Here is an 18152-nt window from a genome sequence, read left to right as displayed (position 1 = left end):
GCCTAGTGGCGCTGCTAAGCATGTTATAAATGTTAAAATCGTGGGGGCCAAGCCCTGGAACGGGCCGGCTCCAGGAGGTACACCCAAGCGAAACAACCGTCTCCCACTAACTAACTCACGAACTTGCATATCCGACCCCTTTTGGTCTCGTTGTATCCGGGCATCTGGCCCCTATGTTGCATTCGTCGAAGAGACACGGCCCTGACCGAACTCTTTCACTGCGCTTCTCAAAAGTCTCGTGGTTTTAATTTTGTCATTCCCGTCTCCGATCGCCGTGACCAAATTTTCTCAAGATCTTGCTCGAGCTTGATCGACGCGCTTGCTCCCAGTCACTTTTTTTTTTTAGGAAAAAAAAGAACAAAAAGAAATTCACCCACGATGGAGCGAACTGGGGAAGACGAAGAGAAGAGTCTTCAGCATGCGCCAGCAGTTGAATCGCTATCACCAGAGCCAAGCTTGCCGTCGTACGCGCCGAAAAATGCGTTTGAGCGATTGAATACCCGCCTAGCACAGTTCGAGTTCTTCGAGTCGCGTGGCATCGAGCGCGTCCCACTTGAGGAACGCAAGCCCAGAGTGACGTCGGCGGATTATATGCAGATGGCTCTGCTGTGGTTCAGTGTGAATATCACGGCGAACAACATGGCCGTTGGTATGCTCGGCCCGGCAAGTTACGGGCTGGGCTTTGTCGACTCGGCTCTATGTTCCACTTTCGGTGCTCTACTGGGGGCCGCAGGTGTCGCATACATGGGAACATTTGGTCCAGTCAGTGGGAACAGAACTATGGTATGTTTTTGAGCTCACCGCGCACTTATCAACCAGCATATGGGTGTACTGATGTAGTCAGGTTGTGGCTCGATACTTTATGGGATACTACCCTAGCAAAATATGTGCTCTATTAAACATAATTATCATGCTCGGGTACGGTATGGTGGACAGCATTGTGGGCGGACAAGTTCTCTCTGCTGTGGCTGGCAATAACATGACCGTGGCTGTCGGCGTGGTCATTATTGTAGTTGTCACTTGGATCGTGGTCCTATTTGGAATGCGTCTATTCCACGTCTATGAACGGTAAAAAAACCATCGCATTATTCTCTGGCCCGGGTCCACTGAGATACTAATGAAATCATTGACAGATGGGCCTGGATCCCTCAACTTATTGCAGCTTTCGTCCTTGTTGGTAGTGCTGGCCCCAAGTTTGACACTTCGATCGTGTCCACAGGCTCACCGCAAACAATCGCCGGCAACCGTCTCTCCTTCTTTTCGCTCTGTCTTTCCTCGTCTGTCGCTTGGGCTCCGGCTGGTGCCGACTTTTATGTCTACTTCCCCCCCCCAGCGCAAAGAAGTGGAAGACCTTCACCATGACCTTTCTCGGTACTGGCATGGCCTTGACCTTTGCCAACTTAATTGGCGTGGGCCTTGGCTCAGGCACGGCCACTCATCCTGACTGGGCAGCGGCCGATAGCATTTCCGCTGGCTCATTAATCCTCGCTGGCTATAACGGACTCGGTGGCTTTGGAAAGTTCCTAGGCGTCCTGGTTTCCATGGGTCAAATTGCTAATAATGTCGCTGGAACTTACTCTGCCTCCTTGGGCTTCCAGATGCTAGGTCGCTACCCGGCTAAGCTTCCTCGGTGGGTTTGGACCTGCGTTGGCGTCATTATTTACCTTGTCTGCGCGGTAGCGGGCCGAAATTACTTATACGACATTTTCGAAAACTGGCTTGCGCTTATGGGTTACTGGGTTTGCATTTACCTTACGATCGCCTTAGAGAGAACACCTCATCTTTCGCCGATCAAGAGGGTTTGACTGGGAGGTCTGGGCTGATCGTTCAAAGTTGCCTCTCGGTCTTGCTGCGCTGACAGCCTTCTTGATTGGCTGGGCTGGTGCGATTGTTTGCATGAACCAGATCTACTTCGCCGGCCCGATCGCCAAGATGGTTGGTGACAGTGGCTCGGATCTCGGCATATGGGTTGGCTCGTCGTGGGCCATGCTGGTCTATCCTGGTCTGCGCTGGTTAGAACTGAAGAAGTTCAACCGGTAACTGAAACATGACTGGGGCTGTCTGGACATCTAATTGATAGTCTAAAATAGATGGAAAAGTGCTTTGAATTATAACGAATTTCAATGACATTCTGATTCGGCAATTCCAGGCGACCTCGAGAATGTAGCCAAGACCAAGCAAAGGACAAAAAGAAAGTGTAGTTATTGCCACAGTATCAGCAAGCAAGCTCCGTTATCCTCACAGGAAAATGGGATACGCGCACTATTAATATGAGGGCGCCACTGTATCTGTCAACAGGAACCGTCTGCCAGATGAGACAGAAGGGATTGCCGGCCCACAAGATCTACATAGACGCGAAGCTGCTGGGACTATTCCCTCTTTTAGTCTAGCTGGTCTCACGATGTTTCAAAAGTGGCATGCTCCACAATATCTGGGATGTTGGAGAGACCTTTGATCAAATTATGAAATTCCTACAACCTATAAGCTCTCGCTCATATTGGCCATCTGATCATTGCCCTAGGCCATAAGTGCCACGTAATTTCTTACTACTGCCACTACATATTTATCAGACTTTCTCTAAAACAATTCCCAGGTTGTAGACACCAAAGGACTTCTAGTATCTCTTGAGTCGCCCGAATAAATTGAGGTAGCAACAATCCTTCAAGTTAGCCTTAGCTCAGAGACGTTGGATTCTGAAAGAACAGCCATACGGACTCCGAGATAGTTTAACGTTTCTGCCTATATATCTTCTGGAATGATTATATGCCCAGGTATTCCTGCATAAGCATGTTCACTGGGTCAACTTAGCTCGAGATTATTTTGACCTACTACTGAGCCCTCATCCCCGCCTATCGGGTAAACGTCGCTTAATTGAGCCAGTGCAGGGCATGATCAGAAGGAAGCTGCCGTTGAACAAGGGGACTAAGACAGAAGAGTTTCTAACCCCTTCATTCCACCCGATTGCTTACACAATGAAAGGGTTTGATGGTATGCTAGGGGGACCAAGCAGAGATTTGAGCATTCAGAACCTATCTGAAGAGAATATAAGTACCTTATCCAAAATTTGGAGCCTAAAGAGAGAATAATCCAACCCCTTTATCCATATATGGAATCTACTTAATCTGAGATAGATACGCGGTTTTCAATATTACCTGCCAACCGCCAACATGTGGCTTAGGGATAGAGGGCTTCGGCAGTTGAATCTTGGCATATTTCTCATGTTCTCAACATCGGCTGCAAATGGATTCACCGGCGGCTTGATCAACGGTTTACTTGTTCTCCCACAGTGTGAGCCTCCCCACAATTTAGATGGTCCTTGGGAACTAAGATCACTGATATTACCATTCAAGTTGCCGTCTTCACGCGGGAATTGAGTCCCCAAATGCTAGGGCTTGTGATCGCGGCAGGCGGCATCGGGGGAATAGTGTCTTACATACCGGCATCCTATGTTGCAGATATCTTTGGTCGAAAGGCCTGCGTGGGACTCGGGTCAATCATCGTCATCGCAGCAGCGGTAATTCAAGCGGCAGTTCCGAACATCTGGGTGCTTTTGAGTTCAAGAGTTCTGGCTGGAATAGGGGTGGGAACGGCTTCTATCGCGGCACCCTTGCTAGTCACAGAAATAGCTCACCCACGAATGCGACAAACTGTGACCGCACTATACAGCTCTACTTGGTATTTAGGAGCCATTTCGTCGGGAATTGTTACTATCTCGTCGTTGAGCATACCAAATGATTGGTCTTGGAGACTACCCTGCCTTTTGCAGTTGATTTATCCTGTCCTCCAACTATTCGGGCTGCTATGTATCCCTGAGAGTCCTAGATGGCTGGTTTCAGCTGAAAGGAAAGATGAGGCCCTTGAAATTCTAACCAAGTATCATGCAAATGGGGTCGCTGGGGACAGCGGCGTTGCACATGAGTTTGAAAAAATGTGCGCATTAATCCCATTAGAAAAGACATTGGACAGAGAGGGCTGGAAAAAGTTTGTATCTTCTCGAGGGTATATTCATATACTGGCCATATGTATTTTGGTTGGGATAATGGAAGAATGGGCTGGTAATGGTAAGTCATGCCTAGACTAGCTCAGACACGGATGGTTATTAATGATTACAGGGATTATATCATATTATTTTGCGCCAATACTTGGATCCATTGGAGTCAAAAATACTATGGATCAGGCCTCTTTAAACCTCGGGCTTCAAACATGGAACCTTTTGCTCTCTGGGGTGGGATCATTAGCGTCAGAGAGATACGGCCGCCGGATATTATGGCTGCTTTCCACTATTTTTATGCTAGTGTGCTTGACCGTGATAGCAACCTTAACGGGACTTTACGCAGAAAAGGGGATATCATCTGCTGGAGTCGCCGTCATTCCCATGCTATTTCTTTTTTTCGCTGCATACGACATTGCGTATGCGGCGCTGTTCTTTGCCTACCCGGCTGAGATTCTTCCATTTGAACTACGAGCAAAAGGTCTAGCTGTAACCCTTTTGGCGGATTCCATTGGCGCATTTTCCAATCAGTATGCCAATCCGGTGGCATTTTCGAGAATGCAATGGCGATACTATTGTGTGTTTTTAGGATTTCTATCCTTCTTTCTTTTCTCGATTTACTTCTTCTTCCCCGAGACAAAAGGAAGGTCATTGGAAGAGGTATCGCAGATATTTCACAAGAGGGCATATACTGGGGAAGACGGGGAAAATAAGGAGCCAGGGATCGAAGAGAGGACGGAAGTGGCCCGCTGCCATGTGGTCTAAAGGAGCAGCGGACGGACCAGAGAATGAAAATAGATATACTAGTATGACATAGAAAATTAGAATTGAAAAATATTAACGAATCAAGCAAGAATGAGTTAAGCAAGAAACTAACAAAAACGAAACATACAACAGATATTGTATGTCGGTGCTTACCTAGCGCCCACGATTTTGGCTTAGGCGGCTCGCCGCCCTATTCAGTGCCCGTTCAGTCCATCACCTGAAGAGCTGAAAATGGGACACAGAAGTCAAAATCTAAGAAACTTGAGAGGAAAAGATTTAACGAAGTACTATAGTGCATAAGTGTGATATAATGATAGTTTTCTCCTCTTCTTCGCATATCTATCTAGTGTAGTTGGAAGTATCATCTCAATATGATATTAGCCAATATAGTAGGCCTTAGGCCGCCGCAGCGTAGTAACTAGTATATAGTATATAACCCTCCAACCCCTTTTAAGGAATAGCGTCGAGAACTTAGAATTTACAAACAATCCTTTCGTCGCGATATTGTTATCTTACTGTCCAGTTCCGTGATGTACGGTAGGTATAGCCAAGTAATTATATAATTGGGGCAGGGGGATTCAGGGCGTTAGCGCCTTATGTACTAATAGCTAGCGTAGGCGGTATGCGGGGATGTCCCTCAGGTAACTATTAGATAGTAATATCACCCATAGTCGTGATATCAACTGGGCGAGTGTCTACTAGGACCCCCATTTCTGAGATATTTCTGACTATTATTTGAGGTTCCTTGAGGCTTGTTGTTGGCCGGTCTCGGAAGCTTAGACTAGCTATAAATATGTATATATATAGGCAGAGAGAATGACTTAACCACTGTACTTCATACTTGATCTCGTTGGTTGCATCGTAGAATTGACAAAATATTGAACCCACTAAGATTCTGCCAAATAAATGCACGACTCGTGTCTCGCACATATTCACCGCCTTTACCTCGCCATTCCGCTGGTCGCGCGATACGCCATCGTTAGATAATAGCAAATTTAGTCCTGGCGTCTTTACAGAATTTCGTATTCCCTCTAAATCCTACTAAGAGCGCACACAATGTCTGAACTCACCGAATGTAACTGTGGCCCGGAAGGGCTGCCTTTATCTGTCAGACGGTATACCTATCGAAAAGAAGATTTTCCCCAAATCATTGAGCTTGAGCGCGAGCGCCTTCACCGTTCACTGCATCCTATTAGAACTATATCCGATGGAATATACCATGATGGAAATTTAGATTCCTTGGAGGAGTCTGAAGATGTGTTTGAATATGTTATTTTCGCTATTGATACGGCTACGTACGATCGTGACTTCCTAGATCCGAATACCGAACCAAGACTTTCTATCCACACCACATTCGATCAACATATCAATTCATTAGCCGTCAAAATGATCCTTCACGAACACGAAGAGCTTTCTGTTGCTCTCGAAACAGCTATAGGGGACGCGTTAGGTCCCATGGGGCTTAAAAGATCAGTCTACCACTACCGTTCCACCACATTTCCTGTGGCCAATGGCTCCAAACAACCAGATGCAGCATGGGGCCCGAGACGACCACCACCTGGAACTCCGCGAAGACCCACTGTGGTAGTGGAAACAGCAATCACTGAGACAAACACCAAATTACGTCGTGATGTTGGCCGATGGCTCGACCCAATCGATAGTCTCGCGAAGATCGTACTAGCCATAAAGGCAGACCGACAGCGCCCCAAAATCACCATCGAAAGATGGCAAAATACTGGCGCCAACGCAGAGATCGAAACTGTTCAGACCATCGAGATCATAGAAAGCAGTGAAGGTGACGAAGTCACAGTGAACGGTGGCCCGCTCCGTATTCCCTTCCATCTTCTCTTCCTCAGACCCGCCGTACCTCCTAGAGAGCACGATATAATTATTGATGAGCAGGAGCTCAAGGATATTGCCCAGTTAACCTGGGAGATTATTTTCTCGGGTTAATGCCCTCGCTTTGGTGTGGTTTTGTCTATTTTTATACTTTGTCAAGATAAGTTGTGTCTTCTCTCAAGATATGCCATGGAGTTAAGGATGCAAAACCATGGCGTTTCTATACTAAAATACAACCTCTATGGTCTTGAGTCTGAAAAAATAGATAGGCATTATTGTAAGATGTAACGAAACTAGATACGGTTGAGCGAAGAGCAATACTGTCGACGAAGGACTCTCGCAGGAAAAGGAATTCTTAGAAAGATTGTTCTCGCCGTCGGTGGACTCACCACCAAGTCAAATTGGTGCGTTTGTGAGATCGTAGCGTCTGAGGATAGGAGGAGCCTACGCAGTCGGGCTGGAAGAAACAGAGGGGTGACTTAATCACTATCGTAACACTATCGTAGCATGATCAAAATAATGATTGTTGATATCATGGCCGAATTTAAAACATTTGAAGTTCCTTGCAACCAGGATGCTCTAAACTATAAAGATTACCTTTTAGCTTTTCGATATGCTTTTACCTCTCACAAAAGCTTGTATCGTTCTATTTATCCTTTCGTGATGGTCAGGTAAAAAGTAATATACGTATCGTGATCCATGTTGACGACGACTGCTGTTATGAGATAGGCCAGTAGGATCCCGATGCCGATACTGAGGTCATGGCTAGCCAGAATTCTGGGAGGCTTTAATTGATGAAAGCTTCTCCGTTCCAGAGGAACAGTATGGAGCCGTTGGTGTCAAGGTCGTCGATGACATACTATCGCTCAGATATCTTCCTGAAGATAATATTTTTTTATGTGTCGACTTGAACCTTGTTTCCTTTTCTATAGGAAGGACAGATAGAAGTGTCATTCCTTCGAGGCTCCCAAAGGCAAGGCTGAGGGCTGGAGGCTAGTGTTGTCACGAAGATATTCGAAGCACGGCAGGTTTAGCCGAGTGGCCATGTCATCCGTTCAGGGAGTTCAGGTGAAGGGCTGAACAGACTGAAGGGTAAAGCGGCAAGGGCACTAAACCCAACCAATCCAAAAAAAAAAAGAAAAGAAAAACATACAACAGCAGGGATTCGCATGTGGTCACCCACCATACTACTAACCTGCCGGCGTGTGGCTTAAGTACGGCTGAGCGGACGGGAAGCCCTGTTCTCCACACCCTATGGTCGTATGTACTTGATAGCTACTAATAGGGGCATAGATGGCATTCCAACGCAACATAATTGCAGGAACTATCATAAAGACTTCAGCTAAAAATGGTGTGCAGCATAAAAAGAAGTCCAAAGCATATTCAATACACATACGTTGTTTGTAGACTTGTATACAAACAATATTATCTACTAGCACTATTCGGGAGCCTTTTTCGTTATTAGGGTAGCTATGTCCGTATAAAACGTGTCTATTTGCTTTTGGCTGAGTTAATCAAGTACCAAGTATGACATAGCAGGAGATACAAGAAGCTAGATCATGTATCGACAATTGTACTTGAGAACTCATATATTGACGCATACAAATTCACGCAATTCCATGGCGTACATCAGTGATGTACCCAGAACGAAGCACCAGCACCACTTCACAGAAGTCCGATAACAACATCGCCATAGATTTGAGCGTCCAAGTCAAGACGAACCTTGGCATGAAGGTTGAGGTGAACCTTGATCTTCAAAGCGCCCTTCTCATCTGGATCATTAAGCAACTTGCCGGGCATCTGAAGGCCGGCGCTGGAGATGGTACCCTCTCCACCGTGAACGAGCGCGCCGCCTCGAGTGGCGCCGTTGGTGTCATCGTCCGACTTGCCGCGGCGCCCGCCAACGGGACGAGACTCGGAGGGAATGCTAATAGACGGAGTGGGAATATCAGCTGCGGGTTTGCTTGGGACAGCAGACTCGACTGTTGGGCGGCGAGCGGAAACGGGTCGAGCAGGAGCAGGAGCAGAAGCAGCAGGAGTGACAGAAGGAGACTTCACGGGAGAATTGGGTGAAGTAAATGGATTGAAAGGTGCAATCGCAGGCGGCTTTGGAGGCGCAGTGATTGGTTGGGTAGGACCCGGCCGCGATGGGGCTTTTTCGGGGTCAGATACAACCGGGGTCCCCGGCTTAGGCCCGGTGGGATTCGGCCGCGGGGGGGCTTGTTTCGGGATCAGATAAAACTGGAGCCTCCGGCTTTGACTCAGGAGTCACAACCGACGGAATCGAGTCGATTGAGGTTTGGGTTGTCAAGGTATGCGTGGACGAATTCATTGTGCCACTGTGGACACCTGCGGAGGAGATTGAGGATGGCGACTGCTTCTGCTTCTGCTTCTGCTTCTGCTTGGCCTTTTCCGACTTGCTTCTGAACATGAGGAAGATAAGGGGAAGATGGGATCTAAATACCTGGCAACAGGGTCAGACATTGTTGTAGATTGCGGAAAGGTCTTCAATATTTAAGTGATCGGAGAGATGTGTGATGTATTGAACCGTATGATGAATGATGTAGTTAGTTGAAGAGAAGATGAGTGAAAAAAAAGATGTGGTTTTGCTCGACCTGATGCGGCCTTTTCTATACGGCGCTGGACCGTCTCTAGACCCTGCAATATGCAGCTATTCGGATCCTTCCATCATTGGGCTGGTCCATCAAAGGTCCACCTGGTCTATTTGCGGCAAGAATCATACGATTCAGCCAGGAGTGGGTTTTCATGCTTCTGTGTGAAGCTCAGTTGAATTGTCTCCACTCGAATTGAACTTGTACAACTGCATCCTGCAGCCGTAAATACTTGCATTTTTTCTCCTAACCCCCAATGCTCATCACCCCACAAAAGCAATATCAATATTCTCCGACGTCAGGGCACAACCCTTGCACGACTGGCTCAACCAAAAAAAATGGTCCTCGGAATTGTGATGATGGCAGCAATGCTGCCAACAATGATTGGTTTGAATGAGGCAACCCAGGGGAGCCGGGAACAGGAGGAGGCCCGGCGCAACGAGTCACGAAAGCAACGTGGCCATTTAGTGGCCACGGTTGCTCTTACACAAGGGACACCGAAAATGCGTCAACAGGTTGACAATGCCCAGGTCCACGTGGGTCTAGACGGGAGGGTAAGTTCTGTCAAACATGATAATCCTGGGGAATACACAATCCACTAACACCGGGTTTGGCCTCTTGCAGCTCTACATCACCAAGCATCCCAGTGCTTCCATGGTCCCCTTTAACGGCAGCTACTTTACGCATCCCGACTTTCCCCCGAACAACACTTCTGGCTTAGTGACCGTCAGTGGCGAGAAAACGCCCACTCTGCGGTGGGTATTTCGAGATGATAAGACGCACGAGATGCGTTGGGGCGGTCGCCCTGACTCGGAAGGCCACGTATGTGGGCCGTTTGACTGGACTAAGGATGAGCAATTTTTGACTATGGAGGGCTGGGAGGGTTGGTTAGCAGTCCGACTTCCGAAAGATGAGGCGCAAATTTTCGTTAATGGCGCATCGGCTAATGGCGCATCGGCTAATGGCGCATCGGCTAATATCAATGACCGTGAAACATGGAGGCTATATTTTGACGGCAGAGATGATGGAGCTGGTCTACCCCAGGGGTCTAAAGGGCTGGAGATACGGTTGAAGAGAACTACAGCCACTTCTTGATATTCCTATTTAGTCTGACCATCTGTTAAGCATTCCAACCAAAAATTGAAAACAAGCAGCGATGAACGAACCCCCAAAACCATGTTCTAGATTCACTTGTATGCCTCTCACTTAACTCAAACACGTTAATGCATGTAGCTATGCACAGTGTAAGCAAATGGATGCACCCTTTGTATTTGAAATCAATAGTAGTTCCAATAATATCGCCCGTTAGGCGCTAACGCAGGTAGATCTTGCAGATCCCCACTTATTCACTCCACATTGTAGCCTGAAAGGACGGCTGTGGCTGTATAGATCGTATGATCTTCCGGTTTCCACCGATCTGTCGATATACGCACAACGAACTGTAAATCATCATCTGGTCGAGCGAGGAACGGAACAATAATGAATATATAAGATCATTTTTCGCTCAGAATCTGTCAATTGGCTTGTGGTCCAATGCTTGGGACTAGGGGCCCGTATATAGCTACAAGCTGATTGGTTATCCCTCAATAATGGGCCAATGTTGTTTTGAGTGTAAGTAGTATAATAATTTCTCGAATCTCCGCCCCAGACGAATCGAGGCCGAGGTGTCTCCGTAAACCCGATGAACGGATGATCTCGGATCAAGATACGCACCTCGATCCCTGCACGTCTAAGATCGATCAGGGCTAGATCCACAATATCTCGGCCGTAATCAGGCCTAATTGAAATTGAGACGAATCCTTCGTTGATGGGTGTAACCTGATGCGACCCCGCACCTCTCATTACCCTGATCTTGGCTGATATGCCACTCACCGGCCGTCCTTTCGGTGACGGACACGCCACGGCACGGATGCCAAAACACTGTCGATTTGGACCAGCTCGGAGGAGGAAGGATTCTTCTCTTATCTGCATATTCTAACACGGGAAAGAGGAAAGCGACACGCGACAAGGTGGATGCCATTAGATAGGAAAGGGACAAGTAGGTATAGCAACTGTTTACCCACCCCTATTCACAGAATCAAAAACCATCCACAGTCTCTCAATTGAACGCTACCTCGTGTGAAGCTATATGTTTTTGGAGGGCCCGAAGATACCCCCGATTTTAATTCTCTCAATACGATTGTTGAATTTACAATGCTGCGGTATGTGTAAAGTAAAAATTCATTCAATATTAAACGCTACACAAAAGAACTTTCCAAGGATTTAGCTCGGTCGCCAGTTCCCTTTCGGTTGCCTCAACTCTCTCATAAAGAAAGGGGGAATGATAAGAAAAAGACCAAAAAGCCAAGCAGAAAAAGGCAAAAGGGAAAACCATATACGGTAGGCACATTGCAAGGTGTCACTTCTCCATCTTGTCATCACCACCAGTTTCAGACTTTGGCCAGCAGGTCGCGAAATCGCAAGGTTTTCCCATGATTTGATACCAGAGGGCCATGCAGTGTGACACTAGGGTCTTTATAAATGCAAAAATATTGCTGGCGCTGGTTAACGCAAAACGTCCGTACTCCTGCATCGACAGAAAGGCCTCAGGTGCCGTCGGGTCCCACAGATCACATATTCCTCGCGGTATGTGACCAGGGTGACAAATATCCCTTGTCAGTCTTATGATATTAGCATGCGACTGGGTTAAAGTATTATGCTAGCTTGTGGCGTTCTCAAAAACTGAATAGTTCCAACCACTGGTACGGGAACAGTCGGTTTAAACCGTCTTTCTTTCAACCATAGGAAGACAACTTCTTCGAGAATTATTCCATTGACACAGAGCACGCCAAATATGACCGACGGGAGCTCCAAAATTCTCCCCAAGTTTGATAAATATCTGAAATTCGCCTGTGACAATTTTCGACATCAAGACCGCCATCATATGCCTGATTATGAAGCGAAAACTTTTCGATCAGCAACAATACAATACAACTGGACACTAGAAATGTGGCAGGAAGAAAAGGCGAGACCAAATTGCCATCAGTTAGAGATACTAGGGACTGATATGAAGCGCCATATAAAAGCTCCACGACAGGAATTGACACTTGTGAGATTTCTGATCCTGCGTTCTTCGGGTACGAACATGAAATATTGGCAGGATTATTGTGCACATCAGACCTTGAGCGAAAGTCGGGAGAACATTGAGATCTTCCTTGACAAATTGCAGGATATGTACCAAGATACCCAGAACAGTGGCTGCACCATGGGATCGGCTCTGCAGGCTGCTATAAGTTGATTCTCCCGTCGGTGGAAAGATGACCGTCCTCAGTGCGACACTACCCAACCTTGGAACGGGTGCTCTGACTATGCGTGAGGATAAGAATGTTTTGGGCACAAGCAAGGAATCGAGCCTTTTGCAAACCGCCAGCGCTTTCTACAAGAGCTTCGCCGTGGAGTGCTCCAAGGCTCAAGTGTCTGTCGACATGTTCCTCTTCTCATCAGTAGGCGATTCATTGCAGCCCCCTTGCTGTGTAAACAGGGATTAAAAGTATCACTCTTATCTTAATTCTGACTTATATGGGCCGCAAATACGGAAGGATTTCCCAAGCATACTACGGCGGAGTACTCAGCTAATGAATGAGGTTTGAAGAAAATGGCGACCCGCTTCCATCAGTGGAATTATTTTTGCGGTATTCTGTCAGCACACCGAATGAAATCGGCAAGGATGGCATACGGCGCTCAATAACCGCAACCGGTGAATTTGCAACTGGTGAAACATAAGTTCCAATAGTATTTGTGGCGTTCATAAAAGTTTGTACCTGGCTGCTACGCCTACGCCACCCTCGATGTCTGCTTCTCCAATTACCTCCGCCAACACTTACTCACTTGCTCGCTTACGCTCTCTCTCCCCCTCCACGTCTCTAATTGCTAGTGCTTCTGCTGCGTCAACGCCTTAAATCTAATGGATTCTATGAGCCTGATCCATTCACGGAGGGGATAGCAGAAACTTTCGTGGAACAAGCTAAAACACAGGGTCGACTGCCGCTATGGAGGCCATAATCCTAGCTCTCGATTCAAGTGCCTAATCGACCATTATCAACACAGTTCGCCGTACACACACCCATAATCTATAACTGGACTGAAGCTTGTGAATTGAGGTAATATCAAGCGAAACAAGGGTTCGTATTGATTGATATTGTCGCTATAAAGGGTATTCGTACAGCCAAGATGTACCGCTGATAGTAATCCGTTTATATGAGAATTTATCTCATGTCCCTTTCCAATAAAGCAAAAAGAAATCGCCCAACAAGAGAGGGGGAAAGAAAGGTTTAGTTTTTAATTAAAATCCACGCTTTGACCGGTGAGCCCGCTCGCCCGGTGTATCGAAGATGCCGTTTGTCTCAACGGTAGTCTCAATCTCTGTCTGAGTGAAGATTTTGCCATCGGGAATGATTATCCTCTCCTCGCTCGAGTTGTCGTTTACGGTAGCGCCGATTTGAGTACCCATTCCACCTTCTTCTTTGCCATTCAATGTGCCCATTGTGATCTGGTTTGGGTCGGTGACTCTGGTGAAACCTGAACCGTATTTGCGAGCGTCGGTATTACCAGACCAAGGTCCGTATTTTCTGCCACTGCTGTACTCGCCGATGAAGCGGGGCAGGAAGCGAGAGGCAATAGCCTTAAAGGATGGGATTGAGGCGGCAAATATGCCGACATTTGTTTCGATGACGGACCAGTACATAGCTCCACTGATAGCGTATGTAGCATCGGCGGATGTGAGCATGGCGGGAATATAGGTAATTCGAATGATGGAGGAAACACAGGCACTATGGTGAAATTGTATTAGAGCGGATCAAGTCAATGAGGCATTGTTCGGTGTACACTTACAAAAGACCAAGACAAAGAATCAGGGCCAGCGCAATTTTCTGCTTGCGCGGCATCTGAAGTTTGAAGATGACTCGGATGGGAAGAGTGTAGGTCAAGAGATCGGTAAAGATGTTCAGTGCAGCGTTGGCCAGATAAAACACATTAATGTTGACACATTTTCCAGGACCGGCGCCGGTCCAGGCTTTGCTGATTGTTTGGCATTGAAATGCGGCGACGAGAACGAAAGAGCCTGCTTGAGCTGCAATGACTCCAACCATAACCCATGAAATTCGGGTGAGAGTCCGGTCGCCCAGGCGAGTGTAGAACCACAAGACGGATGTTTTAACGAACCCAAGGGTTGCGAGATAGAACATTGAACTCAGCCAAACCGCCTGCACAGAGTTGGAATTAGCAAAGGAATCAACTCGATCAATTAATAGATGGCTGTGAACAGACAAATCCGTAGGTAATCAAGTTGTTCGGATCAACATATTTCGCATGTTGACCGAGACCATTTTCAACCGCTGAGGTAGGTTAGCTCCTGACTATAGAGACGGGAAGTTCATAGCCGAGATCAAGGAACTCACCAACAATAGTGACGGCGATGAATGCCCATGATAATAGCTGGTGTTGTCAGTTTCTATTTCCATCAACGAGATCGACTCAATCTTACACAAGCACCGATGATGAGATCTAAATATTTGTTAGCCAATTCTCAATAAGCCAGGACAGGATAACTCACAGTCATCAACCCCCATTTTACCTAGAACATAGACGCGAGCAAACAACCGCAGACTCAAAACAATGAATGTTAAAACGGCGAATGCAAGACAAATTCCGACAACGACAGGCCCTTGTGAGCCATGATCACTTGTGATGGCCATGAGGAGTAAATAAAAGAGTGAATGCAAACAAGAAAACGGCAAGTCGAATCATCGATATCCGTTCAAGTTGGATGCGGTTAATTAGGAGTATACGTTGAACAAGCCTTTTACTAGTATGTCACCAGGACAAGAAAGACATCCAACGGCGTAGAAGAAATGAAAGAACGAAATAAGAATAAGAATGAGAAATACAATGGAGAAAAGCGCCAGAAGAATGTACCTTTGTCTTTATTCGAGGGTGGCACATGCCTGCCAGGATTTAACTCTGAAAAAAGAAAAAAAAAAAAAAAAAAATTGTCCGCCGTACTCCGTACATATGCTAGCGGCAGCATGGCACTGGTTCCTAGCAGCTTCCAGATCCACCGGTTCCAATAACGTTGCCGCCAAAAGGTGGCCAAGCCTGTGGGGATTGGAAAGATCTTACCCAAGAGAGAACTACAACCAGACGATTCAGAGACGCAGCAGCAGCTTCTCCTCGTTCAGACCGCCGATCAACTGGGCTAATGTCCGCTTTCTTACCTAGGGACTGGGAATATGTTTTTTTGGGCGTCGAGCCGAGACTCCAGAAGACTCGTCAAGCTTAAGAGCCATTTGATTTGCCAGCCAGATGCGGAGATGTGGCCGATGTCCCCTTTGTCGAACAGTGCAGCCGCAGGGAATATTTACTACGGGTCCACTACGTGAATTCGAACCACCTAGTACTCCGCACAATAGGTGTTCTCGTTCTCGTTCTGGGGTGGGCTCAAACATCAAACGGGAAGGCCCTGAAGTCAGGAGGGTACATACGGAGACTGAGCATCGGGAATAAGCAGGGAAGACAGAATGTGTGGGTCAGTCGGAAGGTCAAGTCTCGTATACTGCTGATCAAAAAGTCTGGATTGCCTTGCGTCAAGGTCCCCCAAAAGCAATTTTGGGTTTAAATTCTGAATATCTACTCCGTGCAATTACAATATTCTTAACCGACTAACCGGTATCTTGCGGTGAAAGGGTAAGAGTTGAATTCAAAAGTACATATGCACAGCCGATGTGAAAATGTACCATGTACAACGAGCACGTCCAGTAGAAATCGGAAATCGAGTCAAGCGTGGGGCATCGGCAGATCCTGCCGAATAGGAAAACATCGATCGACTGGCGAGTGCTGACTTTCCACTTCTTTTTGTTTGTTTTGTGCTCCGATTTTTTTGTCTGGTTTTGTTTTACTTCAACGTTGATCCTAATTCGCGGGTTATGACATTATCTACGTGGTCTTAAACTTTTGTTTGACAGGCGCTGCGGCAAGTTTAATGCGCCTTGTGTCTCGTAAAAGTGGCTCTCAAAGTTTACTCTTGCATGGACGACCAAGATATTGTGAGGAGATCATCGCAGCCAACGTTTCAGACGGCCCCGGGATCTCTTCAATGGGCGTCGCGATGTGCCGACCAAGAAGGCGTAAAAATCAGCAAAGATCCCCAAGATGACCCACTTAGGGCGCTATCCTAAAAGCAAATATGATCTGCAATCCTCATTCCCCCCGAGCCGTCCTCCTCGGACCCACCATATCCACTGGTGGGACACTCCGATGGTCGTCACCATTCAGCCGCGTCAGTTCTAAGCGAGATTGGGCGAGACACGAGCTTTCCGGTCGAAGAAATCAGGGGAAGCGGATGTTTTCTAGTCACAATTCAATGTCCATGTGATTTGCACTCTCCCGAGTAACAATTCTATTGTGCGCCGCGCTAAAATGCGAAAAGAAAAACAGGGGGCAAAACGGGAGAGACATGTCCTCGTGCATGCAGCTACAGTTTAGTGTGATGAGTAGCGGAGTAACTACGAATAGATGAGACACCTCCAAACACCATCAGTCCCATCTATACTCCGTATGAATACTCCGAACGCGCATGCCGATTTCTAACATTGCAATTGAACTCCCACGATCCATTCATCACTTGGGACGTCAATTTTTTATATATATATATTTTTTTAAAAAAAAAAATTCAAAAAATTCAGAGTGATCCGGAACGCATCTCGCCTTATCGATCACCGTTTTTGATCTGCATTCGCTATAAAAATGACACGATTGTAAACGAATCCCGGCACAAGTCTTTCCAATGGCCTTGGCAATTGAGGAGGCGGGGACGCAGATGGATACTTACCGAGACAGAGGATCACAACAACCGAAGGGAAATGGGGACATTGGATGTGGCGTGTACCCCCGAGTCATGCTCATCACAGCAGGGTCCATCACCCCTTGTTGTGGTATTCCCAACAAGGAAGTTGGACGGGAACGTGGGTGGCAACGGCATCATGTACGACTCCGTTGTGGAGAAGGATATCCGATGTCCATCGAGGAGGCACGATGATTCCGGATAACCGGGTTCCTATTCAAGAGCACCAGGTCCGAGAGTACGGCCTGTGATGCATTGACCAGTTCTGAGGCCCCGTTCTGGCTTGCGAGAATCGATTGATAGATCACCTTGGTATCGATCTAAGGTTAAGCATCCTCATAACAGTTTTCGGGCCGTTTTTCTCTCTACGCATTGCATTTAATAAAGGACTTAAGCAAATGAACACGTTCGTGAATTCATAGCGCAACGTGGCCGTGAAGACAGGTGGATTCATGACATTATGTTCCTAAATCCTGCAGGCAGGCGACAGGAAAACATCTCCTTCAAAGAGTGGAGACTGAGGGGTGGCAGGATCCACCACTCCCTAGCCTGACACTTAACTGCTCCCCACCGAGCCTTGTACAAATGAGGCGAGGGAATGGGTCCTCAATACGGAAAATCCCCCCTGTCGTGTGTCTATTCGTTCTAGGCAATTGCGATCCAGAATAACGATCATCCTTCTTGTGGATATAACGGCATCGAACGTTCCAGGAGATTGCGCCGGATCCTCTCCCTTTTTGGAAATACTTGAATCAAGAGTGAGTGACAGCTCGGACCCTATTAGAATGAAAATCATTACTGCTTCAGCAAAGACCCGTCGAGACACGAGTCTTGCGTCGTACCTAGGCATAGCTACGAGTACATGGTTTCCAAGAAAATCATGTCCATATATCCACATGAGCTATTCGTGTCTCCAGTCGCCAACAGGGTTCGTGGAATTACATCTCCACTGCATAACGGCGCCAAAGAAGATAGCAGTCAAACTAAATGACGAAGTGGACACATTTAGAGAGCGAAGGAGCATGCCTTGGTGATTTAGTTGGCCGTTAGACCCTAAACCCGAAATAAA

General features: G+C 47.0%; 7 protein-coding genes across 7 annotated transcripts; 5 read left to right on the top strand and 2 right to left on the bottom strand.

Annotated features, from left to right (window-relative positions):
* Nucleotides 1-378: 378 nt before the first annotated feature.
* On the top strand, nucleotides 379-2040 carry N7509_007336 (Permease cytosine/purine uracil thiamine allantoin; the record flags this gene model as incomplete). The annotated part of the gene is made up of 5 exons (XM_056631973.1): nucleotides 379-783; nucleotides 845-1068; nucleotides 1134-1314; nucleotides 1341-1739; nucleotides 1768-2040. The coding sequence occupies 5 exons, from the start codon at nucleotides 379-381 to the stop codon at nucleotides 2038-2040; spliced, it is 1482 nt and encodes a 493-aa protein (XP_056487524.1).
* Nucleotides 2041-3167: 1127 nt separating this feature from the next.
* Nucleotides 3168-4756, top strand: N7509_007335 (uncharacterized protein; the record flags this gene model as incomplete). The annotated part of the gene is made up of 3 exons (XM_056631972.1): nucleotides 3168-3312; nucleotides 3351-4061; nucleotides 4113-4756. 3 exons carry the CDS (start codon nucleotides 3168-3170, stop codon nucleotides 4754-4756), a joined length of 1500 nt encoding a protein of 499 aa, XP_056487523.1.
* A 1056-nt stretch (nucleotides 4757-5812) lies between these two features.
* On the top strand, nucleotides 5813-6709 carry N7509_007334 (uncharacterized protein; the record flags this gene model as incomplete). The annotated part of the gene is made up of 1 exon (XM_056631971.1): nucleotides 5813-6709. One exon carries the CDS (start codon nucleotides 5813-5815, stop codon nucleotides 6707-6709), a length of 897 nt encoding a protein of 298 aa, XP_056487522.1.
* A 1551-nt stretch (nucleotides 6710-8260) lies between these two features.
* N7509_007333 (uncharacterized protein) lies at nucleotides 8261-9079 on the bottom strand (the record flags this gene model as incomplete). The annotated part of the gene is made up of 2 exons (XM_056631970.1): nucleotides 8261-8849; nucleotides 9060-9079. The coding sequence occupies 2 exons, from the start codon at nucleotides 9077-9079 to the stop codon at nucleotides 8261-8263; spliced, it is 609 nt and encodes a 202-aa protein (XP_056487521.1).
* A 466-nt stretch (nucleotides 9080-9545) lies between these two features.
* N7509_007332 (uncharacterized protein) lies at nucleotides 9546-10302 on the top strand (the record flags this gene model as incomplete). The annotated part of the gene is made up of 2 exons (XM_056631969.1): nucleotides 9546-9761; nucleotides 9832-10302. 2 exons carry the CDS (start codon nucleotides 9546-9548, stop codon nucleotides 10300-10302), a joined length of 687 nt encoding a protein of 228 aa, XP_056487520.1.
* Nucleotides 10303-12503: 2201 nt separating this feature from the next.
* On the top strand, nucleotides 12504-12734 carry N7509_007331 (Protein transport protein sec24; the record flags this gene model as incomplete). Its single annotated transcript, XM_056631968.1, has 1 exon — nucleotides 12504-12734. The coding sequence occupies one exon, from the start codon at nucleotides 12504-12506 to the stop codon at nucleotides 12732-12734; it is 231 nt and encodes a 76-aa protein (XP_056487519.1).
* Nucleotides 12735-13528: 794 nt separating this feature from the next.
* Nucleotides 13529-14939, bottom strand: N7509_007330 (putative integral membrane protein Pth11-like; the record flags this gene model as incomplete). Its single annotated transcript, XM_056631967.1, has 6 exons — nucleotides 13529-14015; nucleotides 14077-14447; nucleotides 14512-14579; nucleotides 14643-14679; nucleotides 14729-14748; nucleotides 14798-14939. 6 exons carry the CDS (start codon nucleotides 14937-14939, stop codon nucleotides 13529-13531), a joined length of 1125 nt encoding a protein of 374 aa, XP_056487518.1.
* Nucleotides 14940-18152: the final 3213 nt, after the last annotated feature.

The sequence above is a fragment of the Penicillium cosmopolitanum genome, assembly GCF_028827165.1.
Source record: "Penicillium cosmopolitanum strain IBT 29677 chromosome Unknown utg000008l:1.0-4398992.0:1.0-4402845.0, whole genome shotgun sequence".
NCBI lineage: Eukaryota > Fungi > Ascomycota > Eurotiomycetes > Eurotiales > Aspergillaceae > Penicillium > Penicillium cosmopolitanum.
Note: the sequence above shows the minus strand (reverse complement) of the source record. Positions and strands in the feature narration are given on the sequence as shown.